The sequence below is a fragment of the Adiantum capillus-veneris genome, chromosome 14, assembly GCF_014529385.1.
Source record: "Adiantum capillus-veneris isolate H3 chromosome 14, ASM1452938v2, whole genome shotgun sequence".
Taxonomy (NCBI): domain Eukaryota; kingdom Viridiplantae; phylum Streptophyta; class Polypodiopsida; order Polypodiales; family Pteridaceae; genus Adiantum; species Adiantum capillus-veneris.
This window is the reverse complement of record NC_140944.1, coordinates 112,772,087-112,798,065: the sequence shown is the minus strand read 5'-3', so window position 1 is coordinate 112,798,065 and position 25,979 is coordinate 112,772,087. Positions and strand designations below refer to the sequence as shown.

The following is a 25,979-nucleotide window of genomic DNA, read 5'->3' as shown; positions in this document are numbered from 1 at the left end:
GGTAGTCAGGTCCCTTGTTTCCATTGCTAGTTGAAACTAATCATACCCTGAGTACAAATCTCCCATAGAATATATTGCCCTTCCTGCAAATGCCTTTGCAAACTCATCAACAACTGGCCCTATACCCACATTTCTGATTGTCACCTTATTTAGAGGTTGCATATCCTGAGTAAAGCGTAAAGAACCATTTTTCTTCGAAACTGTGAACCAGCTGTTTGAATATGGAGCAGAAGAAGGCTCCAAAATACCCATCTTGATCTTTTCATTAAGCAACTCAATGAGTTTTGGCAAATGAGCCTTTGGAAGATGAATAGGCCTCAAGTTCCAAGGTACATGAGGGATAGTGAAGATTTCCATAGGAGCAACAATGGATGGATCAACACACCCTATCTCATAAGGCTCAAATGCAAAAGCTTTTCCATGTTTGGCAAGCATGTCTTAAAGGATATCTTTTCATCTTTTGTCAAACTGTCCTCGCAACCTTTAACTCCTTCAAAAAATCATGTGTGAACTTGTGTCCAATCTTGCTTAGGTCACAAAGGCTAGGTTGCAAAGCAACTTGTTCCATCTTATTTGTGCAATCTTTTGGTAGAGGTAATGCCACTGGTTTCACTTTCTTTTCCACGGACTTATACTTAGTCTCCACTCGTACATCAACACCTTGAGCATTTTTGAAATCCTCAATGACCTTGTACATTTCTATTGATCATACTTTCACGACCTCACTTCCCATAGGAAAATTGCAATCCACTAAAGACTCCAAATCTTGCATAGTATCCACAAACGAACACTCATCAAACACACCTGCAATGCATTCATCATCTTCTAGCAAAGCATTCATCTGCAAAACTCTTTGTACACTATTTACATGTTGTCGTTCACCCCACTTTAAGTCCTCACACTCTGTAAAAGCAATAGATCCATACTCTGATAATCCTACAAAACCCATAGAAAATGTTTCCTTTGCATATACATCATGCGAGAACCTTTCTCTTCTTGTATCACTGCAATCCCTCTCTACAATGGTACATGGCCAAAACCCCTCATATCCCTCTGGTCCTTGAATTCTTTGTTTGTCTTTGGCAAGGGTTGCTCTCTAAGACTTTCACGGATCCTTTCATGGCCCACACAAACAGTAAGGAAATGTACTGCAAGCATCCCATCCATGCTCCTTATCCTCCATTACCTTGGTTTCCATGCGAGTAGCAGTGATGTATGGCTAGCCAAGGATAAGAGGGTATGTAGACATCTCCTGTACAAAGAAATTTTGGGTCATCTTTCACATCCACTATAGTCACCTTAACATTTGGACAAGCTACGTACAACTCCCTTGATGAGTTTTTTGTTGCACGAATCATCCATCCATGATTTATATCAATTGGCCATTTTCCTTTTTGATAAAGACTCTTTGACATGAGGTTAATCTATGACCCATGATCTATCAACGCAATGTATGGCTCTTCTAAGTCTCCCACTTTTACTAGGGTCTCAGTAGTTTCTCTTGCTCAGTGACTCTTCAAGTAGTAACTCTTGTGAGTGGTCTCAACTTCATCTTCATCATCCAAGAAGCGAACGTGTTGTACTCCTCCCCTAGACTTGTAGCATCCAACAATAGTCTCATCACCTTGTTCGCAATAGACCGGTACTCCTTATGTATTTAAAGTCTCTCCTTCACCCTGTACATGGATAGATTCAGTAAGAGACTGTTGCTTTTCTCTTTATGATATCAATTATTTCTTCGTGGAATTCTCGCTTTGCTATACCAAGGACCTCACTCAAGGTAAATTGTTTGGAATCCTCTCTTCCAAAACCTTTTTGAGCTCCGTTGCTGCCTCTATATCGGATTGGAGTTTGTAGGCCGGACCCTTTGCTTTGGATTTTGTTGCATTCTTCTTCTTTTCTTTAGAGTCTTCTTGCATAGGCACTTCGGGGGCAGGCATCTGTTGCGGGGAAGGTGATCTAAGAGGCACTGTGTCATTTCTACCTCCACTCATCGTAGCCCGCTTTGAAGGCCCTTCATCCCCATTCTCGCACCTACGGTTCTCTTCAACAAAGGCCTCATTTTCTTGACATTTGGCAATGTATGCATGCACTGACAAAGAGTCCACAGGGTCATTCCAACCTGTTTCAAGCTGAATGCAATCTCCAGCTTCATGTAAAACCTCTGTAGTCATTTTACCCTTCATAGCAGACTCTATAGTGCATGGCTATAGCTCTCTAATACCATGAGATTCCTCTTCTCCAACTTTGACTAATCCTTTTTTCTTAATAGGATCCACCTTCAACCCATAGACGGCTACCTCAACCATTGAGATCTCATGGCTAGTAGCCATGTCCTCAACTAGCTTCTTCATCCCGTCTTTTCCAAAGTTCGTCCCCAAGAGCTTACCTGTTTCACTTAAGTGAATTTTTCCATCTTTAAAGAAAACAAGCTCTTTTGTCAAAGCGTTTTTAAAACTTTCACAATCCCTCCTATAAAATGAAGGATATTTGGATTTGGATTTGAAATGGGTATATGTTGGCAGATATTTGGACTTGGATTTATGTGGGATTTGAACTTGGTATATGACATTTTCTTGTCGTGACAGTATTTATGGAATTGGACTTGAGATTGATGGGGATTTGATTATTGAGTGATGAGTGTGGCCAATGATATCCTGATTCATCAGGATATGATATATACTACTTATTCTAGTGGTATGGGACACTAGAATAGGTAGTATATAAATGACGGCAGGCATAAATGATTTTGTTTAGTTTAATAAATTTTTCTTTTACTATGTGGTGATATCTTGACACAGAATATATACTTATCACTGTTTTTGATAAGTATCGTTTGCAGATTCTTATCTTTACAATTGAGGACAGTTGCTTTCCAACGGAGAGGTATGTTTTGGAATTGATATTTTACTATTTATTGCAGTTGACAGGTCGAAAAGGCTTGATCGATCTAGGCCTATGCGAATGAATATATATATTTTATGTACACTTTATTATTCAAGTGCTCTTCAATGAGCTTTGGCAATTTATGACCGGCCGGCCAGTTTGTACTCACTTTGACCAATCAAGAAATCTATAAAGTAAACATGTGCAAGAGGAAAATGGTCACTCTTCCACGGGGGGAGATTGCACCCAGTGTCTGCGTTATTCCTCTCCTCTCCTCTCTTCTCTCTCGCCGTGCCGACGTAGCTCTCCGCTCTAGAAGGTGCGCCTGCCCATGCTCTCACACTCTGCCTGGCTCTCTGTCTCTGTCTGTTTGTGTATATCGTTGATTATGTGATCGTGGATGTGTCAAGTATGCAGATCTGTCAATTTTATGGATTGTATTATGTTATTCTCGGTATTTTGCAGGGCCCTCCGTGCCTCCGTTTGTAACAAGTGTCAAGATTCAAGCGCGTGGTATGGGACCCGATAGATGTTCAGGGTGCAAATTGGCTAGGGAAGACCTCGGCCACCTCTTCATGGAATGCCTAGCTATTAGAGGCCTTGCAGGAAAGATGTGCAAATGGGTACAAAGGACATGGAAGATAGGATTTTGCAAGAGCAAATTGTGCCTTGGTGGTAAACAGTTTTCAAGTTCTGCACTGTTAATTTGTACTCAAATTGTTAGATATTGTTCCTTAAGCAATATTTGGAAGGCCAAGAACTGTCGTGTCTTCGATAGTAGAGACCTCTCTGGGGCTAGCTTCTCAGAAATTGTACAAGAAAGCAAGGAAATAATATAGGTGATAAGTAAAAGGCATAGCTTGGATGATTGTCTTAGGGCAACCCTTGCCATCCGGTTGAGCCCTGTGCAATAGTAAACTACTAGATACTTGTAAAACTAAGTTCGATTGTAACCCTCTGTCCCTGAAGGCTCGGTCTAAGCTTGAGGTTGATTTGCATATCTATTGGTGACTATATAATACAATCACTCATGATTGTGAGTTTTGCACCAAAAACACAAAAGATTTGAAACACAATTAATATAACTCTTTGTTGAGTTAATGCAATTTCTCCGGTGAGTATGAAAAAAAAAAGGAGAAAAGATTTGAAACACTTCTTAATGTACTTTAATCAGGGTATTGATTATTAGGTTCTTCCAGTGCTCTATTGTAAACTAAATTATGATTAAATTGCTTGCACATTCAAATTCGTTTAGTTGCTTATAAAAAATCCTTTTTAAAGCATGGCTTGTCTCTTGGGTAGACTCCCCCTTGCAATCTCTCCCTCGAAAATGCACTCCATTGCAGTCCAAAATAAAATTGTGATATTGTTGGGAAAAGCCCTTGACATGGCCAGCCAAAAGACCTGTGATAACTTCCCCACAACTCTCATCCCCCCCTTAACTTCAGTAGTCTTTCGTGACTCTTCAACTTGTTACTAGCCTCAAGAACACATGGACACCGCACCAACTTGCATCGAGGGAGATGGACGGATTGAACTCTCGATGTTTAGAAGCCTATTCGAACACCTTATCAATTGAACCATAGTGTTATACTATTGTACTAGTACTCTTGAATGAGCCCAACCCTTTATTCTCCCACCTTGGCTCCTATGATTGCCACGTGCTTTTAATTCTCTAGCAAGGAGAAGAAAAATATGAAATCTTGAGAACTTTATTGGAAGGTATCTTAAGTCAAGTGATGAGCTTCAATCACTAGACAGGTTGTTGTGAAAAAGAGTTGTAGACGCCATGAAGAGAAATAGGCCTACTGTTGCTATGGCATTAAAAAAATAAGTTGTTCTTTACTTGAAGGATGAAAAATTCCTTCTAATGAAAGAGATATTGATGGAACTAAGTTGAACCTACCACGAAAGTATAATTATAGGTTGATTATTTTCTTTAACAATAGGATCTTAAAAGGTGAGTAGTGTATGATGTTTTCTATAGAGCAAGGAATAGTTTTCTTTAACAAGAGGATCTTCAACATAAGTAGCGTAGATGATGTTTTCTATGGAGCAAGGACTAGATCTTGTCTCTTTCGTTAAGGTGGTTGCATGCTACGTTGCATGTGTCCACTTTGAACGAGTCGGTGACCTTTTTTTTGGAGAATAGTATAATTTAAATTTGAAAAAAGTTGCAAAAAATTACACTGAGCCTCAAAGTACACTGAGTCCCATAACTGGTACAAGAAATGTGTGTTTGTGTCAACAACAAGCCATGGCCAAACCCTAGATCTATGGCAACAATGGAGTGCAAAGCAAGGCATTATAGTCAGGGCCTGCCAAAAACATTTTTCTTAATTGAAATGAATAAGGGCACACTTGAACCATTTTAGGTCAAAAATTGAATCGCTTGCCGATATCTTCGCTGAAGCTTGTGAAATTTTGTCAATTTTCTTCAAAGAAAGCTCAGATTCTAGCAAATATTTTTCAATTTTAGTCGGTTAATCATACATTAAACCGCGGGTTTTTGCAAACATTGATAAAATTATCCTAATCATCGAAAAAATTAGTATGAAGTGAACATGATATCTACATTTGGTATCATTTCGAATTTTGACAGGGTTGTTATACAAGGAAAATGGTCCAATGAGGGCTTGAGATTCCCTTCTCCCGGGAGAAGATGTCGAGTTGATTAATGTCGCTATATGTTTTCTTAAGATTCGCAGAATTCTAGGTTTTTTAAAATCTGTTTTTGTTTTACAAGAAGCACACTCCCATTTTTGCTCTATGCACTCTGAGCACAACCATGTGTGACACATTAAACATATAGATTTTTAAATAGGGAAAATTACCAAAATACCCTTCAAATTTCAAAAATTCCCAAAATACCCCCAATATTTTGACATAAAATGCCCCTCAAATTTTCCAAAATTCCCAAAATACCCCTGGTTGTAAGCTTATATTTTTCTAAAGATAAAAAAATTTGTACCTTTCATAAGAAGACTGGTTGTCTATCAATACAAGATACTAAAACTAGAATTTGAGTAGGTTATGTAGGCTTTGAAGATGAATTGCTTCATTATTTTTAGATATAATTGCCCTTTTTTGCGTGGTAATTTGTAATAAATTACATGCTAAGCACTCAAAGACGGATCTTGATTGTCAGAAAAGAATAAAGAACTAATAAGCTTGAATAATCTACCAAAATAGATAAAAAGGTATTTTGGAAATTTTTGAAATTTGAGGGTATTTTGAGAATTTCCACAAATTAGAGGGGTATTTTGGTAATTTTCCCTTTTAAATACAGGTAAATTTTTCTGTTTTAAAATGCAAAAAAGATTGATTAGTATTATCAAAAAGGTTAATCAACACGAGTATTTAAAAGCATAATAGATAGAAGCTTGTATGGCAAATACAAAAGCTCACAAGTTACAGGGCTAATAATTAATTTACATATGGTTTTCTCATCAAGCAGTGATAACGTGCGAAAGCAAGGCAATTAGCGCACGGATTTTTGTCCGCTTGCTTTGATACCCGGACACTTTTATAAGAGGCGCAGAGAAGCCACGCCTCCGTCCCCCTCCCTCCACCATGGCTGCTCCTATCGCAGGCAGCGGCAACGCAGACGAGAGAGTGGGACGAAGAGTGAGCATCCTGAGCATTGATGGAGGAGGAGTGCGCGGCCTCATCCCTTGCAAGATGCTCGAGTTCTTGGAGCACCAGCTTCAGGTCAGCCGCCTTCTTTAATTTCTCTCTCCTCGCCTCTTGGAGCCCCTTATAATATTTTATTTAGAAGCAAATTCACAAGAAGATTTAGAAATTTTCTCATGTGGGAAAACGGAGTGTTTTTCATACAATGAATAACATCATGAGCTTCTGCTCGAGAGGCACCGCATACCTAGCTAGGTACGATTGGGGGCATGGGACCACCGTCCCCCGCACCAGACCGGCGGTCCCTAGCTAGGTATGCAGCGCCTCCCTCACAGAAGCTCATGATGTTGAGGTAAGTCACAATGTGGGAATTATTGTGAAAATTTGTCCAAAACTTCTTGTGCGCCACCTGAAGCAAGGCTTGCGAAAAATATTATGGTCTTTAGATCAAAATTAGTCCGTTTTACACTAAAACTTGAAAAAATTTCCCAGTTTTTATGCAAATAGTAGCCCCCCGTTTGTGGTTTGGTAATGTGATGAGTCCACATCCTCATGACAAATAAGCTATATATGCTAGCACTCAGAGTTGAGGTGGGGATATTTGTAACCCGGTCTTGTTCTTTTTTGGATTTGAACATTTCAAGGGCAAGCTATATACACAAGAAGTTATGGATAAATTCTCACAATAATTCCCACATTGTGACTTACCTCAACATCATGAGCTTCTATGAGGGAGGCACCGCATACCTAGCTAGGTACGATTGGGGGTAGGGGAGCGCCAGCTGGCCCAGTGGGGGGACCACCACCCCTACCCCCGATCGTACCTAGCTAGGTATAAAGTGCCTCCGTCACAGAAGCTCATGATGTTATGCATTATATGAAAAACGTTGAAAAAGACTCTGTTTTCCTACATGAGAAAATTTATAAATCTTCTTGTGCTAGTGAGACCATTAAGGTAGTTATTGGGATTTAAGACCGAGTTGCCCATACTTTGAAGTTGAATATTATGGTGCAACCAAATCGTAACACATATTTCTGATTTTCAGTCTGGAAATTTACACTACAAACCAAGATATGTGAGCACTATGTCCAATAACCAGAAGCATTTGGCCCGAATTCGATGGACACCCTAGGCCATCCAAATAAAGACTTCATACATCTTCTTTTGCATGTTAAAACATTCTCTGAGGAGAAGGGAGAAGTACAAATTTTTAAATGCCTTTCTTTAGTCTAGTATGAATGGCAGGCTCCTACGCAGGCTCATTAAATAAAAAGCGTTACTTTCTTTTCGAGATTCTCTCCTCCCTTAAGTCTCACTAGGGTAGAGGGGCCAGTTGTGGTACGGCCCCCAGAGAAAAGACACATGAACCCCTAATTTTAATATGTTTGGGGACCAAAAGAAGCACAAAAAGGTGGAGTTGAAACGGCTAGTTCATTTGAAACACAGCCTTCTCATTGGCTAGGGTGTGGGTTCAAGACGTTGTGGCTGCATTTTACCTCTTTTGGCCCCCATTGGTGTTCTTATTCATGCTGATTTTTGATACACGTCATTCCGAAAATCGCGCCGCGGCTATCGACTTTCAAACCCGACCAATCCCAAATTATTTTTCCTGAAAGCTTATGAAAAGGTGATTAAATTGAGCTACTCAGCGCAAAAATTTGAGTTCGGAGGAGGGAGATTAAAGCTCCCCAAGTTACCCGTCCCCCTACTGGCTCCTCTACCCTAAGGCCCTCACCATCCTCCCTCGACACCACTGCTGCACCTCAGCCCCGCCGTTTGCCCCCTCCTACCTCTTCCTCTTTCCTCCCTCCTTCGACCTGCACCTTCCTGCAAAAATACTCTCGACCTCAGCCGTGCCGTCTGCCCTCCTCTCCCCCTCCTTCGACCTGCACTTTCCTACGCAAATACTCTCGACCTCATCTCCGCCGTCTGCCCCCTCCTACCTCCTCTCCTCACCCTTTCCTCCCTCATTCGACCTGCACCTCCCCACCCTGCGAAAATACTCTCGACGAACTTTGTAGCCCCTGACGTCTGCAAGTCTGAGAGAGAGAGAGAGAGAGAGAGAGAGAGAGAGAGAGAGAGAGAGAGAGAGAGAGAGAGGGTCTCAGCAAGAGGGGGAGAGAAAATGGAAAGGAAGGGGCATGGCCTCCACCTGGATTGCCCCCCCTCCCCACCCTGCGAAAATACTCTCGATGAACTTTGTAGCCCCTGACGTCTGCAAGTCTGAGAGAGAGAGAGAGAGAGAGAGAGAGAGAGAGAGAGAGAGAGAGAGAGAGAGTCTCAGCAAGAGGGGGAGAGAAAATGGAAAGGAAGGGGCATGGCCTCCACCTGGATTGCCCCCCCTCTTCGCTCGCATCTCAAGGCTCCAAGTCAGACAGACCCATTGCGTCGCAAGCACGTTCGCTTTTAAGGGGATCTTTTCTCATTTTTTACGGCTGGGTACCCCATACTGGGTCTCTCCAATTAAGGCCTCATAGTCTCCTTCTCAACTTCTTCTTTTTTCTATACTCTCAATTGTGAATGGATGTGTTATATTAACTCAGAAAGGAATGTACAATTAGCCAATGCCAATGGAGTCAATTAGGGGACTTTTCAAGTGCTTGGCACCCTCTTGGCATCAGTGCTCGGGAAAGGTCTTCCTCAACCTAGTTCAAATTCAAGATTAGCTTGTTTGAAACCAAGAAAAAGAGAAGAAAAACCGGCAAAAATTACAAGGAAATAGTTCAAAAATCTTGTAAACGTGAAAGATTTTACTAGTAGTGTTAATTTGCATCTTAAGGAGGAGGAAACAATGCTCCCACATGGGAATGTTGACAAACTCAACCCATGCTAGGCATAGGTCTTTAAATGTGTCTGGAGTTTCATAAGATGGGTCCCATGGGAGCATGCATAATTCTAGTGACTTGTTGAGATACAACGAGCATTTGGTCATGACTTTGGACACTGATGATGGGTCATTGAATTGGACTATATAGAGTCATTTTGCTAGATATGGCATGAGGTCCAGTGGTTCATCGTGATTCAAAACTCCTCGACAATGAAACTAGTTGATGAGTTCTGCCTTGCCTGGCACCCTGTCCATGAAGCCAAATACCAAAGAGGAGTCCGTCAGCTCGGCTATGCATCGTTTCTTGAACAATGCCGACCAGGACCACCATAATGTATGTGTTTTTGACCTCCACCTTCTCTGGCAGAGTCTTCTTTAATGTATGAAAGGCCTAGTCTCCTTAGGCTAAGGTAACTATGCCAATACTATGGCAACAAACTACAGGTGCAATGTTTTTTTGACAGCAGAGGCACTTTTGGGATTTTTCCTCCATTGCTCGCTTCGCTATGCTCGAGTCATTGCGAGGGAAAACTTGTGCGGCGAATGCTCCTTCCTATCCGACTTTCCAGGGTAAAATTGTGGGAAGTGGCATATAATGGCCAAGAATGGTGCAAATTGAACCCAAATGCCTCTTACCAAATGCATGCCCACCACACAATGATGGCGGTTGCCAAATAGACGCACCACCTTACCCTGAATGGCCCTCCAGCCCTGCTTTTCTGCACCATTTCGAGATCTGTTTTGCGCGAAAGGTAGGTAGGGAGAAATGTTACTTGCAAGAACAAGGTGAGGGATCATGAGGGCCTGCCAATGGAAGGATTCTAATTTTTGAAGCAGCAAGACCACTTATATACTACAACCTCCCTTCTCTTTCTCAACGTTGACTTGACTGAGTCTTAAAGCTAACTTACTATCAAATCTATTAAATGGATTTGACACATTTGGACACATGCAAGAAACATCAAATTCAAAGGTAGTAATAAACTAGTGGACAAGTGTGTGTTGGTGGTCTAGGGTTCCCACCATGCTCATGCGTTGAACATCATAGAAACAGTGAATGGACGAGCCTAAAGTTTCCTCTTGACAAACTCAGTGGAAAGAAATTTGCATGCTCGAGGAAATGATTTTTCCCGAGCACTTGGAGGGAAAAGGATTTCCAAAAATCAGTGCTCGTGGTAAATTGTGTCTCGTCTTAATAGCGTGCCGGTTTCAATCTCTACTTATACATGTATATACTAACTCAACTTGCCTCTTGGTAGTGAAGGCCTCTTGCTTTATTACCAAACCCAAATTACAATCAAGAATCTCAACAAAGATGGTCGTGTGTAGGTGTCTGGTGCAAGTTGTTTGTACTTGACTTAACAAAGAAGTAAAGTTTCATGATAATTCAATCGAGGCAAGACCCTTATACTCCACATTACAAACCTAAAATATGAGCTTTTTCTACTATATGAAAGGTTTCTAATTGACTATATACGCGTATTGATGAACTTGCTCTACCCATCAAAGCTATGACATAAATAATCCGTGATAATAGTTGTGATACCTCTTATCGAGATGAATTGTGAAACAAGATATAAACAACGATGTAGTACATTTATGATACCCCTTGAAGTGAAGAGGAATTGGAAGAGGATGTGCTCCTGTGTGGAGAGCTATCAAGACTTGAAGCATGTCACTCCACCAATGTAGATATTGTACTCAAACAAGTATACACTTAACCTATGTCTTGGTAGCTAAGGCCTCTTGCTTTACTAATTAATACATGAATTTTCTCTATATATTCTACAAAAACTATAAACTAAACAAATGCATATACCAAGAGCTATCTACATAACTCTAAAATTTTGGTGCATCCATGCAACGTGTTCAATTATACAATGGTTATCTCTTTCTATATTAAATTGGCTTTTGGATATTATGTTCATGCTTGCATACATATTTATGTATGTATGTATGTATGTGTAAATTTGTGCATTCATCTAGATCCACATGTTTACAATATATATAATATATATATATATATATATATATAAAACAAGAGCTTTGCCTTTTGTATGTAATATATCAATTCATGTCTTCATCTACACGTAAAATACAAATATCTTTACCTATTCTAAATGGGCTTGATTTGCGCGTCTAAGGGTAGTTTCCATTCGTAGAAGACCATAGCTTAAGCTTGCTTCCGTGGAGAAAGGTAAATAGTCGCAATTGGAATGGAAAAAAATATTACACTGACCTATGAAATAGAAACACCTTGAAAAGAAACGTATATTATGTGCAAGTAAAGAAGCCACTGCAAATACCTACAAACAAAATACATGGCGCGGGGCAGTCCTCAAAAGAAACCCATGTTTAGTGTAATCCCACCTACAAATTTTGAAATTTACCTCTAAATTTTATATTTGAAGGTGAGAAAACCTACCGAATTTTGAAAAAATTAATGTAAATTTGGTGAAAAAACCTTCACATTTTGTCAATTTACCTCTATTCTCTTAACTAGACCATAGCACCTACTGGCTCCTCTTTATATAAAACCAATCAATTTTCTTACAGATTCAAATTTCAAGGCTTACATTGCCTAACAATGCTTCAAAAAGACACATCAGCAGCTACATGACCTGTCACGGTGATGGAAAACAGCGAGACGACAGGGACAGTGAGAGACGGCAGCGATGGGATGCTCGCGCAGAGAGAGAGAGAGAGAGAGAGAGAGAGAGAGAGAGAGAGGTGCATGCATGCACACTAGTAAGGATGAACTACACTTACCGAAGCCTGGCTACCGACTCTTTAGCCTCTGCCTCATGCGCCTGCTAAAGCCTGGCTATCGACTACCTGTGTAAAAAGCCAGGAGATCCAAAAAACAATATATGTCATGCATGCATATCTCTCTCTGCACCCCCTTGGACCGTCATGTCGACCCTGATAAGCAATTTCTCGTGAATTTTTAAACGCAAGGCAACATGCTGGTTCCCTTTCCATTCAGTGAAAGCGGCACATAGCTTCTTCTTGCCCAAACACCTTCCCTTTGCATCTAGTGTGTGTGTGTGTGTGTGTGTGTGTGTGTGTGTGTGTGTGTGTGAGAGAGAGAGAGAGAGAGAACGAACTCACGTATGTTAGGGATGAGCGACATGGCTGCTCGACTGTGATCCTTCAAAAACCAGAGATTTTGATGAGCTCCTTCACATATGTAGGTTTGCCAAGTTTTTGGAAAAAAGTTGTTTTTGAGCACTGTTTGAGGCCTCAGGACAGCGGCAGCTATGGAGAGTTCTCTCTTTGAGGTGATCGAAAGTTTGCAGGAGGAAGGTAAGGTGGAGGTACACCCAACAAGTCTCTCTCTCTCTCTCTCTCTCTCTCTCTCTCTCTCTCTCTCTCTCTCTCTCTCAGGCAATCGAACGTCTGGACTCTGCACAAGTTGGCTGCATTTATTGATGCGCAGCAGCCTCAAGATGACACGTGGACGTCTAGACAAGTGCAAAAAACCGAGGTGTGCTCAAGCTCACAAGGAGTATTGCTGAAGCGCACCAGCCTTGGGTCGACGTCTGGACAGGTTGCACAAACCCAAGGTGTTGAAACTCCTGAGCACAATGAAGTTCGCACGTGCTAATGCAACAGGGCGTCTTCTGTGTTCTGCCTCAAGCCCTCGCGACTCCAGAGTCCTCGTCAAGAAAGTGCAACTGCAACTGCAGACGGCTCCAAGCACGTTTTTGCACGCCTTTCTAACCTCCAAAATAGTTGGCCATCCATGTGGAGCACATCCGTGAAAGAACGCCTAAGGTCGCTCAACACTAAGGCCTTTCCTGTAGGCCAAAGAACTCGTCCACGATGGCGCGCCTCCCACAGCCCGCCCGACAGCAGACAAATTTTTCGCCTGTAAAGTTGGCGCCAGCAAGATTTGAGCCATGCGCGTCGAGCGTTGACAATTCTCCATTGCGGTGTCAACTTGTCCGTCTCAAAATAGGGGGCCATCCCGTTGTACGAGAAGCATAATGTCTGGGCAAGAGCATATCATTATCGATATGGGCTTGTCACTTTATCTATACATTTTGATTTGACATTGATCCCATAAAAGAACAATTTGCATTACAAACCAATCTCACCTGAAAACTCTTTAGAGCGCATTCGCACGATTTGCTCAACAGTGTTCTGCATCATCATCACCCAATTGTCGTTTGCTGATAACGTTGCTCTTGTGCCTTAACTATGCCAATTTCGACAAAGTTGGGAAAACCCTGTCCATCTCTCTCTACTCTCTCTCAAGCAAAAATCAAAGAAGACAATTGGAGTGTCGTCGAGTTATGCAATGCAGCCAACATTGCTAATCTCAACCAAACGCCACCTTTGTAGCGTGCGAATGTGCTCTTAATTAAACACTAGTCTTGTAATGAGCCACAAAAGTGGCTCATGCCTAGATTCTAGTATTTTAACCATAACTTTTTGTGTATGACTCTGAAACTTCATGAAACTTCTTGAGCATCCTGTTAGGATGTGTCTAAGACTCTAAGAATCATATTCGAGTTAAAAATGCTAAAAATAAACTTTTCACTTTTTTAGAAAGAGCTTTTTTGTGTAAAATTATAATTTACTACTTAACCCAGGCGAGTAGTAAATGTTATCGGTCTTTATGTAAGCAACATAGAAGTATGATAGGCTCATTACATACCTATTGAGGGAGAAGCTTGAGTCTGCTCAAAAAAAAAAAAAAAGTCTACCATTGAGTCAATTTAGTAAAAGTATATGCATCTTACCAAATTAGTCTTTACAGATGACCATGCAAAAACAACTTGAACCCTTGATTTACGTTCTCAACATTTTTTTATCAACTCATACTATGTGATGGGCTTATTTCCCTAGGAGGGTTTTTTGTTTAGACATCTTAACATCTGTTGAAGGCTATTCTTTTATAGGACTGCTGTTAACACAAGTCACTAGGATTAGGGCATACTGTGCTTTAGCATTAAAAGTCACCAGTGTTGAGGAAAGTTCTTTTTCTTGAGCGACCGAGTTTCCTCCTTGTAGAGATGCAAACTGAAAATACTAGTAGAATTTATCAAATTTGCAGGATTTTTGAACTGTTTTCTCATCTTTTACTAGTTTTGTTCCCTTCACCATGGTTTGCAACTGGATTTTCAATTGACTCAAGGCTAAGCTAAGGCAAACCTTTTGTCGAGAACTGGAGCTCACATATTACCACATTTAATGACATTAGTTGAACTACACTAATACAATAAATGTGATCGATATGGATTATACAACCTCAAAGTAACATATGCCACATCATACAAGCATAATAAATCAGAGCGTGGACAAAGAGAGGCTTGTGATTTTGAGCAATGGGAGATTGCAAGCCCACAAGTATGTGTCCTAGCTCTATTCAAGGACACAACTAGGTAATTACTACGGTACAAGTTCTTAGGGAAATTGGATCTCTCCACCATTTTTAGTATGAATTTTAGAAATTTGGCACAAATGCTTGTCCAACTTTCTACAAGTCCACACGAGTGGGACAGCCATATGTACAAGATGCATGCATGTTGGCACAATGTCGGTTTATGTATGTGTGGCAGACATTAATATGACATAATCGGATCTGATATGCATTCTCCATGATAACAATGACCGAGGTATCTATACTATATATAAAGGGCCCCTCCCCGAACATGTCTCTCGTGCGTTCAACGGGGTTCAGGCCAATGTGCATTGAGAGAGAGAGAGAGAGAGAGAGAGAGAGAGAGAGGTGTTGCCATTGGAGGTGACGCCTACAAACTAGTCCTAGTTATGTTCACTCATTTGGATAATAACAAATGTATACTTGTTTACTTGTGCAGGTCATTGAAAAACTAAAATTTGAAATTGCATTTGCAGATAGTGGATGGACCAAATGCAAGAATTGTTGATTATTTTGATGTAATTGCTGGGACCAGCACGGGTGGATTAATTGCGAGTGCATTAGCACTTCCAGATGAGAAAGGTCGCCCTCGATACACAGCCAAGGATGCCTCTAATTTCTACATTCAAGATGGCACCACTATCTTTACGAGAAGATCGTTAAGTATTCTCCCAACTGACAGGTTGTCATTTGAAAGAATGTTTGTACTTGTGTGAGGACATCACTTGAGATGAACACACACACACACACACAATATATGTATATCCATATCTATATACATGTATGTAATAGCAACTTTCCAAAGAGATCTAAAAAGTTTTTAATCAACTCTAAGGGTGCGACCACACAAGTTAGTATAAATAGGTTTCAAAACTTTTTAGCCCAAAGTCACGAAAAATTAGGAACTGAAAATATTGTTAAGGCAATCCGCTTTATTACTTTCAAGAGGGTTCCAATTTTTTAAGGCTAGTTTTAGGCACACTCACAATGAGCAATGTGATCTTATTTGGCATGATATTGGGGTTAGGCAATTTGGGGGGGGGGGGGGGGGGGGGGGGGGGGACCCTTAAGGCTACGTTTAGATTGCACACCTTATACACTTGTCCACTACCGTTTCCAAGTTCGTACCATTCACACACTAAAGCCCATCAAACGAACTAAACTTCTGACGCTGCAATTCGGGGGGAGGGTTCACTTAATAATTATGTGACTATCACGTGAGTGTAGTAAAAAGGATTATTAAGTTTTATTTTTGTTTCACATTTTCACATACAGAAGGGTACCTTAAATGGAATTGGTAAAATAATTTACAGATTGGATAGGAAAAGGGTATATTTTATTTGTTAAAAATTCACAGATAAGGAGTTTTATAAATAGTCATTGAACGCACTCGATATACACAATTTATACATAGTGAACACCCCCCCCCCCCCCCCCGCGGGAGCGCTACAACAATAAAACAAAGTGTCCTCGTCGGTGGGGTATGGTGCCCACAACATTGCGTGCGATTGGCACTGAAAAGAACATGGAGATTCTGCTCGTTGAGGGGGGTACCTGGGGTGGGTTCAGATATTGTAACATTCTAGTTTAGTCAGTACTTGGATGCCAACTCACGAGCGCACCTCTCAGCTACGCCTTGCTCCACGCAATATGAACCAAGCCTAAATAGTATACAAGAAGCACTTTGGCCCCATTGTATAATCATCTAGTTCATTGCTAAGCTGGTTGGTTTGAGCAAATCTCTCTCTCTCTCTCTCTCTCTCTCTCTCTCTCTCTCTCTCTCTCTCTCTCTCTTGCATTCTCTCTCTAATCCTACTCTTTCACATTCTCAACTTTGACATGGTATCAAAGCCCTCGACTCATTGACCTCGAGAGTCGTAAGGCATGATGAAGAAAAAGGGTACGGTGGCGGATTCTGTTCGAGCAATCCAATGTTTTTTTGCCTCACCGGCATAGAGTTTTGAAACGTTGTAGAAAGTGGCAGAGAAACTTGCTGCATTATTTTTAGCGTTGTGATACGCTAACTAGTGGGCCTCCAATTGATTGTGTTTTTGCTCTCTAATCACATTGTTTTGAGATGCTTGGCTACAAAGGGTGAAGACTCAAGAGACAACGATTGCTAGTTGTTTTTGACGGTTTTTTGAAATGCGTTGTGAGAGGGTTGAATGGGTAGCGTTTTCAAATGGCAGACCCTCGCTAGCTCCTTGCTCTCTCTAGGAGGAAGGGAGCAACCCCATGCTCAAATGGGCCAAGTTTGTGCAGAGCCGCGACAAACTTACTGGAGACAACTATGCTAATTGGAAATTGATCATGATGCTCTAGTTTCTACACAAAGACTTTATGGGATATCACTGACGAAAAGGAGGCATGACCTACAAGGTACATCAATAATAGGTACACTCGACTTTAGGATCACAAGTATCTACAATCATGTGTTGATTAAGATGCAAGGAATGTGAAAACCATGTCTCCCATTGTTCAAGCACTCAAACAAAGGAATCTCTCCCATTGTACAAACTTTGAAAACTGTCAGTAAAGTGTTGTCAAAGCTCGAAGAAATGTTTGATCGTGACTCAACGATGCGAGCAATCACCCTTCTTGGACATTTATTCTCCATTAAGTTTAAATCCCTAACTTTTATGCAATCTTGTGATGAAGGTAAAGGTCCTCCATGATCAACTCTTGGATATAGAAAGTGCATTGACTAGTACTCAATTACTTACCTTAGTACTTTTGAAGTTTCTTGAGGAGTACAAGATGGTGGCGACGATAGTAAGCTTGCAAATCATGAAGGAAAACTGGATTTTGATGATCTTAAATCTTCCTAGTCTCTCAAGGAAAGTCCGAGTTTTGTGAAGTGGTGGTGATACACTAGTTACTTCAAAAATTAAAAAGAATTCTTGAAGCCTTTGTTATGATTGATGAAAGCATGGTCATTTGTCTCAATATTGTAAATCCAAAGGCAAAGACAAGAGCTTACAAAAGGACAAAGGCAAAGGAAAGCTTGCTGAGGATAGGTGGGACAATGATTCTCTTAACGACTCAACAGTCTACCAATCTGGCATAAACTACATTGGCAAAAATTCTATCTTTCTTTCTTTTTTTTCCATACTCACAATTGTGAGTTGAGATAATTTATATTAACCCGATAAGGATACAACAGCCTCAAGAACTACATGTGCCTTGAGGGGGCTAAGGTTCCATCAGAGACTTGTACACAGAAGACCATATGTGTTACTCCTATCCTCTTGGGTGTTCTAAATACTCAAAGCATGCATCCAACCTTCATCTTTGTCAACTACCCCTCTTCTTTCTCTTACGATGTGAATGAGCTCAGTGCTTAATCGCACAATATCATCAAAGAGAGCAACCTCTATTTTTCCCTCAAAGACTCGAATGATCCTGGACTTCCATACTTGGTTCAAGTAGCAGAATCTGACCATTTGAGTGCATACCATAACGGCCTGGCTTTGAAACCACTCCCTCCCAAGATCAGGTCATCCGTAACAGAGGTGAACTTCCAAGTTCTTCTTACCCACTTGCACACTCTAGAGGCTAGTCCCCGCGAAGTAGGGCACTTGCAAAACAGATGAAGGGGTTCTTCCAAGGCTGACTTGCAGCCTTCTGAGCAAGTTCCTGAGCCGAGGTCTGAAGCTTTCACCTTAATCCCAGTGGTCAAAGCTCCCCAAAGCACCTTTCAGATGATTACCTTTATGTAGTCTGGCTCTTTAGTCTCCCAGATGATAATAGCCCTCTTTTGCCAGTGTTCTTTTGTCCATTTTTTCTTCCAAATTCTATTCTAGCTTTCTAGTTCAGTGGTGGTTTCCACAACATGCTTCAACCAGAGAGAGGCACGTGAGTGGCAGAGAGGGGCAAATGGTGCTCCCAATACTTGATTTGGACCTCCGTGTAAGAGTTGAAGGCACTGGTGTTTAAACATGTGTGTTGGAGTTCAAGGACATTGCATATGGCAAGGAGCCAAATGACATATAAAAAACACTACGGATGTTGTGTAAACAATCCATTGTTGTTCGCCAACTAGGGGGTACCGATTCAAATTTATTGTTTTATTGGTTAATTAGACAAGAATATGCCTTACTGTTTGTGGAGTCTTTCTATTTGGTGGGCAAAGTGATAGGTCAAGCAGACATTGCATCATGCAAGGCTCTCTCTCTTAGCTAAGAGGTTCTCATTTCTCTCTATTTCTCGCTCTCTTGCCCTATCTTTCAGAGCCTTCTCTCTCTCTCTCTCTCTCTCTCTCTCTCTCTCTCTCTCTCTCTCTCTCTCTCTCTCTCTCTCTCTCTAAGCATGTGTTTGTGGTGGGGAAGGCGGTCAAAATGCAAAGCCTGAACATGTACTCATGGTGGGGAAGATGGTATGCACATAGATGGGAGGCAAGAGGGAGGAGGGGATGGCTATGTGCATGAAACAAAAGGGCAGGGGGATGGATATTTGAAGTATTGTGTTTTTTTTAAGACACTACTAGTAGGCACTACCAATAGTACATAAGAAGCACTATACCCCATTGTATATTCATCTAATGCATTGCCAAGTTGGTTCGTTCGATCAATGCTTTCTCTCTTTTGTGAATTCTCTCTCTAACCCTATGATTTTGCATCATTGTATTTCACAATATATACATAGATACATATTTAAAAAGATACTTATGTTTGTGTGCGCGCACATATGTGTGTGTGCGTGCACATATGTGTGTGTCTGCATATACATGTATATATTGCATTTTGAATGGAAGGAACGATTTAAAGATGATTTTTCTCAAAAAAAATTGTTTTGTTTATAGCAATACTCCCTCCAACTAGAGCAAGTGATGATTATATAAAATCAAACAAAAAAGAATAACTCCATGCTCACAGAGAGCCATGGAGGACAACCACCAACCATAAAGATGCTTATATCAGTTTATAAATGTGATTTTTTTACAAGGAAGCTTGAAGCCTATACATAAGATAAAATCGTCTAAACAAGGCCAGGCAATACAAGTAGCAACTAGTGTCATGAGAGCCACCATTCTTGGTGGGTTGCCACCCTACCCCGAAGTGCACATGGCACCAACATTAAAGAACCCAACAACATCTAAGAACTAGCAAACCAAGAGAAGACCAATAGACATTTACCTTCAGTGGGGCAGGCTTTTTAGGTGAGCCAAACACCTTTGAGATTCTAAAGCATAAGAGCCCACGGATGCGAGAGGAGGTAAAGATGATGTCACCACTGTCCCTACCTTCTATTGGCCCCTATGCCCCAACCAAACCAACAAATTTTGAGGTAGACAGTGGTTGATAAGAGTTTTTTTTTTGCCTCACCACCAGAGTGTTTTGGAATGTTATAGAAAGTGACATAGAAAATTTGCTGCATTCTTTTAGCGCTGTGAAACGCTAGCTAGTGGGCCTCCAATTGGCCATGTTTTTGCTCTCTAATCAGATCATTTTGAGATGTAGCGTTTTGAAATGGCCTGCAGTTGCGAGCTCCATGCTCCCTCCAAGGAATTCTTGAGCCACCATGGAAACCCCATGCTCAAATGCCAATGTGCGTGCACGTGCGCACCTGGACTCACTCTCAAAGCATGTGTTCGTGGTGGGTAAGGGGATCTAAATGCAGCCCCTAAAAAGGGGGGGGGGATTCCCAACTATTGCATGTTTTGCGTACTCCATCAACTCCTACTCCTACTCGGTCTTTATTCATTATAGAGAATCTTCTCCAGATTCCTTGCACACATTTGGAAGCTTTTTAGCAACTTAGCGTTTGTCGTGAGCCAGTCCGCGACGATCCTTGCCTGCATACTCGACGACCCGAACAGAAGCGATATGGAATTTCCCCAAGGCCTCGGCTTGTGTCGAGCAACGTCATGAGTGCGCAATGGAGAGTGCACAATGGAGTGAGAGACACAGTAATCAGCCCCCTCTCTTGCCAGCTCCGTAAGGCCCTATAGTCCCCTGCCCTGCAATGGCTCTCAGAGAAATCACCTAGTGCGGAAACTCGTCCCTGGCTTGGTTTGCTCTGTACAACCCTCCCCTCTTCCCGGCTACACACTCCCGTTTGTTTGTGCGATAAAAACCCATCCATGCTATTGTCCATTGCCCTTGTGCATGAGATCCACCTCGGTTGTGCTGCAACACGTCACGCCACCTCCTCCTTGCACATCTACACACACACACATACGATCTGCCACCTCGCACAGCTCGTCGGAATTCTTTTGGAGGTCAATACCTGCACTGTTTCCATCAGACAACCCCCTGCTTTCGGCTGAAAATTACACACACAGAGAGAGAGAGAGAGTCAAAGAGAGAGAGACAGACTTGAGGTGTGGCACTTGCCACCTTCACTCCTCCTGTGTTGCCACCTTCTCCATACAGTTGATGGTCTGCGCATGACCTTACACCTGACTTCCGGTCATCATATGTTGCGACTCCATATGCGACCCACCCGGGGCATCCCTTGCAGAGAAACGCACAGCAGTGTCACCCCTGCGAACACCCCTCGGCTCTCCAGCCCCCTGTCATGTGCTCCTCGCATTTTGCTACACTCCATGTGGTGGCCCGCAAGCTGCTTCTGAGTTGCGCTCCTTGCACTGCTCTAAATGAAACTCAGGAATAAAACTCTCCCCGTCTCTAACGATTCGCCAAAATAATCTCTCTCTCTCTCTCTCTCTCTCTCTCTCTCTCTCTCTCTCCCTCTCTCCACGTGCCCTCTTCCCCCTTTTTTACTCGAAAGGCTACCTTTTCTTTCCCACTCTAGCAAAGTGGTATCCTCGAAGATTCGCCCAAACCAGACATGCGTGCAAACCTACTAGGCACTGCTAGTAGTATATATGAAGCTCTCTACCCCCATTTTATAATCATCTTATGCATCGCCAAGTTGGTTGGTTTGAGCAAACCTCACTCTCTTTCTCTCTCTTGTGGTATCTCGCTCTAATTCTACAATTTTGCATCATCGACTTTGACCATATATACATATGTGTGCGTGTGCGCATGTATGTATGTGTATGCATATACATACATATGTTACATTTTGAATGGAAGGAACAGTATAATGATGATTTTTGTGAAATTTTCGATCTTAGCCATAGTCCCTCCAAGTAGAGGAGTGAGAGTACTCTTTCCAAAAGGAGAAAGTAATTGGATCTTCCTCTTTTTTTTCGTTTTGACAGTACTCTCTCCAAAGGAGAAAGTGATCATCCTCTTTTCTTTACTATTCTTTTTTTTTTGCAATACTCACAAACAATGAGTTGGCTATATTATCATCTTCTTATTTATTAACATGATTCCTTTGTTCACTCAGGAATATTCCCGTTCTTTCAACTATAACTGGACCCAAGTATGAAGCAAGTGGACTAGAAGAGATTCTTAAGGATGTTTGTAGGGATGTTAAAATCAAGGATACTTTAACGGATGTTGTAATCCCCACTTTTGACATCAAACTGATGGAACCAACCTATTTCTCTACTTGTGAGGTAAGAAAAGGGATGCACACATCCTCTTATTCATGCACATTTGCTTTCATTTTGACAACCCATGCACACCTTCTTCTCTATTAATTAGCATACACACTCATTCACTGTCTGTGTTGGGAAAGGAACCTTAGGAGAAGGGAAATTGGAATTATCCCCATTGACACATTCAATTGTTGAGAAAAACAAAGGGATCAAAATGTGATTGGAAGAACAAAATTAGATTCTCCTCTTGATGAATTACCTGAGTCGAAGGACTTGACCTTGGGGGGTGCACTATGTAATCATGTTAATGTATAACGTGAATTCGAAAAGAGAAGTTTTAAAATATAAAAATTTTAGGTAATTTAACAAAAATATATTAAAATTAAGAGTTTTAATATTCAAATCTTTAAAAAAAAATTATATTATAAAAAGTCATTTTATTCATTCAGATATGTTAAAAGCGAAGTTTTTTTAATATCGCGTGAACGCACATTATATAAGGAGGTACTTAATGGTGAACCTGCAGAGGACTTGGTTGTCAAAGAAAATTCCTAGGTTAGCAAATAGACCACAACATAAAGATCTTGCAAGCCTCTCTTTATTATTTCTTTCAATTGCTTTAAAAACTATGTTAATAGTGATCATCTTCAACGAAACCATCATATAAATATTTACTATATGCTATGTTATGTCAAAATCACTTCACAATTTATTTTAATTTTAGGCCAAACGTGACGAATCAAAAAACGCATTCATACGAGATGTTCTGAGGGGTACCACTGCAGCTCCAATTTACTTTCCTCCAGCATTATTCTATACAACCAATTGCGAAGGAGAACGTAGGGCCTTCAATCTTATTGATGGAGGAGTTGGAATCAACAATCCGGTAATTTGTCTATTTAATTATGGAAAGGAATATATTCTTCTTGTAGGGAAGTAATTTCAAGTAGCGTTTTGATACTTTCAAATTGAATGTGTAAGGGCCTGGATTTATTTGATTAGTGTGATGACTAGGTTCAAAACTTGGACATTTATGAATATGGTCTCTCTTCAAAAAGCATTCCTAGGAAACCTTGATTTTAAAACTTATCAAGGATTATATATGTTGAAAATCTCAAATTTGGAGATTTATGAATATGGTCCCTCTTTAAAACGCATTCCTAGGAAACCTTGATTTTAAAACATATCAAGGATTATATATGTTGAAAAGCTCAAATTAGTATGTTGGAAGAAAACGCCTACCTAGATCTTGAGTTCAAGACCCATTGGCGAGATATTGCATTCTAGCATTTGTTCTCACAAAAATGAGACATCTCTCTCTCTATATATATATATATTTATTTATTTATTTATTTATTTATTTATTGATATTGTTTATTAACTTTAAGGAATGACTATTTTGTAGACCCATCATGCCATTGTACATGTGCAAAGGGAGATTTTCAGAAAGAACCCTATCTATGCAAGCCGAATATTAAAAGGACAGGTGGAGTTTATTACATTATATTTGGGATCTTCTCCTTTTAAGACGAAGTTTTAAGAAACATCCATCCTAGTTTTTGGACACAAAAAGAACTTGAAAATTTTCCAGGACCTAAAAAGCTTGTTGGTGTTATCTTTGGGGACGGGAAGCTTTGCAGAGTCGTATAATTCAGAGCAAGCATCAAGGTGGGGGATTGTACCATGGGTTATCAATGAAGGAAAAGTACCCATCCTAGATATTATCACTGGAGCAAGTGCTGATGTAGTGGATTTTAATCTTGCTGTTCTCTTTACCACTTTTGAGTGTCCAGAGAATTACTTGCGTATCCAGGTAAAAATATTAAGTGGTTGTTATGTGATTAGTTTAAGCATGATTCAGCTCAATGTATGTCTCTTTATTTAACCTTATTTTGATGAAACTTTAGTTGCATTGACTCTACTCGGCTTTGTTAATTGGTTCACTACTTACCAAAGAATTGACTTAAACTTTGATTTCTATGAGAACTGGCTCTCTATTTTGTTGGCACAGTGACCTCATCAAAATGATATTTTCATTTATTGTATTTTACAATATTGATTTCTAATTGTGTCATTTTGTGACTTACAAGCCCACAAATCTTTCCGGTGATGTGGCATCGTTTGACAATGCTCAAAGTGGCAATATAAACAATTTGCTAGAAATTAGTGAGAAAGTTCTAAATAGACATGTGAAGCTCCCAGATGTCGATACTGGAAAATACATCTCGCACCCCAATCGAGGAACAAATAAAGAGGCTCTCACAAGGTATTCCATGTCTTAATATATATTTATTTATGCTTTTCATGTTTACTAAGAGGGTAAAATCATGAAAAGGTGATTAGCTTTTTATGGTGCATCTTATAACGTACAAAATTTTATGTAAGTTATCAAAAAATCATTAATATAATACTTTATGGAAGTTTTCTTTAAGCTATCAAAAATATTAAATATAATACTTTAATGTTAAATTAAAGGAAAAAAGACTTAAATGCTTATTTAGGAAATTAGTCATGTTCATACGCAATGCACTAAAGGTATATGTGCATTATTGTGAAGTTGCATCTATGCAACAAAGCATTGAGAAGCTAACATGGACATATTGTATTTGTTATTCGAGAAAAAAATATAAATAAATTGTTTCAAAACAGATACTGTAATAGGTGGACAAGGAGGGACAAGTACAGGCATGGGTTGCATAGAAAACTTTGCATTCTACTATTTTGATTAGAGGATTGTCTATCTCCCCAGCCATCCAACATTGAGTGGACCTTCATCATTGCATATAAAGGCATTTTTATTTAAATGACTTAGGATATAAAATATGATTATCAAAATCATGGATAAACATTGAGTAAAACATTCAATTGCATTCAACTCACTTATATAGTCAACAAAGGCTAATTCTGCAACAGTGTTGAACTTTGACCTTCTTGATGAAGCAAGATTCTCTTAAAACTGTACAATTTCTAAACACAGCTACACATAAATGGTGAAAATATACTGAGCAATCATCATTCTAATTCTACAATGACTGCTTTTCTTGGTTCTTGTTTGTTCTTGGCTTTCTACTCGGAGAAATTCAAATTTGTGAATTGTTAAGAAATAGGTATTGAAAGGAAGGGTGCTTGGGTTTCTACTTATCTAAGACATGCTACTCTTTTGGTGTTGAATAGATTTGCAAAAAAATTGTCGAAAGAACGCAAAGGGAGGTGTCATTTTGCTGAATGACACTACAAATTGCAAATGTGGTGTTCTTCATCAAAGGTTGCAAGATTTGAGCAGATAGTTTCCATCTAGAGAGCAGGCCAAGGATTGCAGTGAAACATTTCTACAAATTGAAAACTCTCTTAATAAGGAACACATGTTGGTTTACATTCATTGTATTTACATCATGTATTTGCATGAAAACGTGTATGAGAAATGAAACCAACACTTAATTGTACATGATGTGTTAGTGTGTGGGCTTAAGGCTTGAAAAAAGTGCTTCAATAGTATGTCAAAATGCTCAAATGGAATCTTTCAAAGACACTCTTTCTGATTTGGAAAATGGTGGTTCCGCAAGTCAGTGACATTGTGTTAGAATGCGAGGAAATGATACTTGCCCTTGGAAAAGTAGGAAGTCTACAGATTGGAAAAGGCTAGTGGCTTTTATCAAAGCAACACGGTAAATGGTCATACCTTTGTTTTGAAAAATGTCGCTCCCCATGTATGTATGGTGCCAAGTCCATAGTGAGGTAGGACAAAATCCTTTAGAGACACTCTTAAAGATAGCCTGGCTGATTTGAAAAG

At 40.3% G+C, this 25,979-nt stretch overlaps 1 protein-coding gene across 2 annotated transcripts; it reads left to right on the top strand.

Moving 5' to 3' along the window:
• Positions 1–6,344: 6,344 nt before the first annotated feature.
• On the top strand, positions 6,345–25,632 carry LOC147442960 (patatin-like protein 1). 2 transcript variants are annotated; one of them, XM_086528928.1, is made up of 8 exons: positions 6,345–6,597; positions 15,213–15,418; positions 22,036–22,207; positions 22,914–23,075; positions 23,595–23,675; positions 23,781–24,002; positions 24,280–24,455; positions 25,364–25,632. In XM_086528928.1, the coding sequence occupies exons 1-8, from the start codon at positions 6,460–6,462 to the stop codon at positions 25,416–25,418; spliced, it is 1,212 nt and encodes a 403-aa protein (XP_086385054.1). In that variant the 5' UTR covers positions 6,345–6,459; the 3' UTR covers positions 25,419–25,632. The 2 variants fall into 2 exon arrangements, with proteins under 2 accessions (XP_086385054.1, XP_086385055.1); XM_086528929.1 differs by having other exon boundaries at positions 6,348–6,597; positions 15,213–15,394.
• Positions 25,633–25,979: the final 347 nt, after the last annotated feature.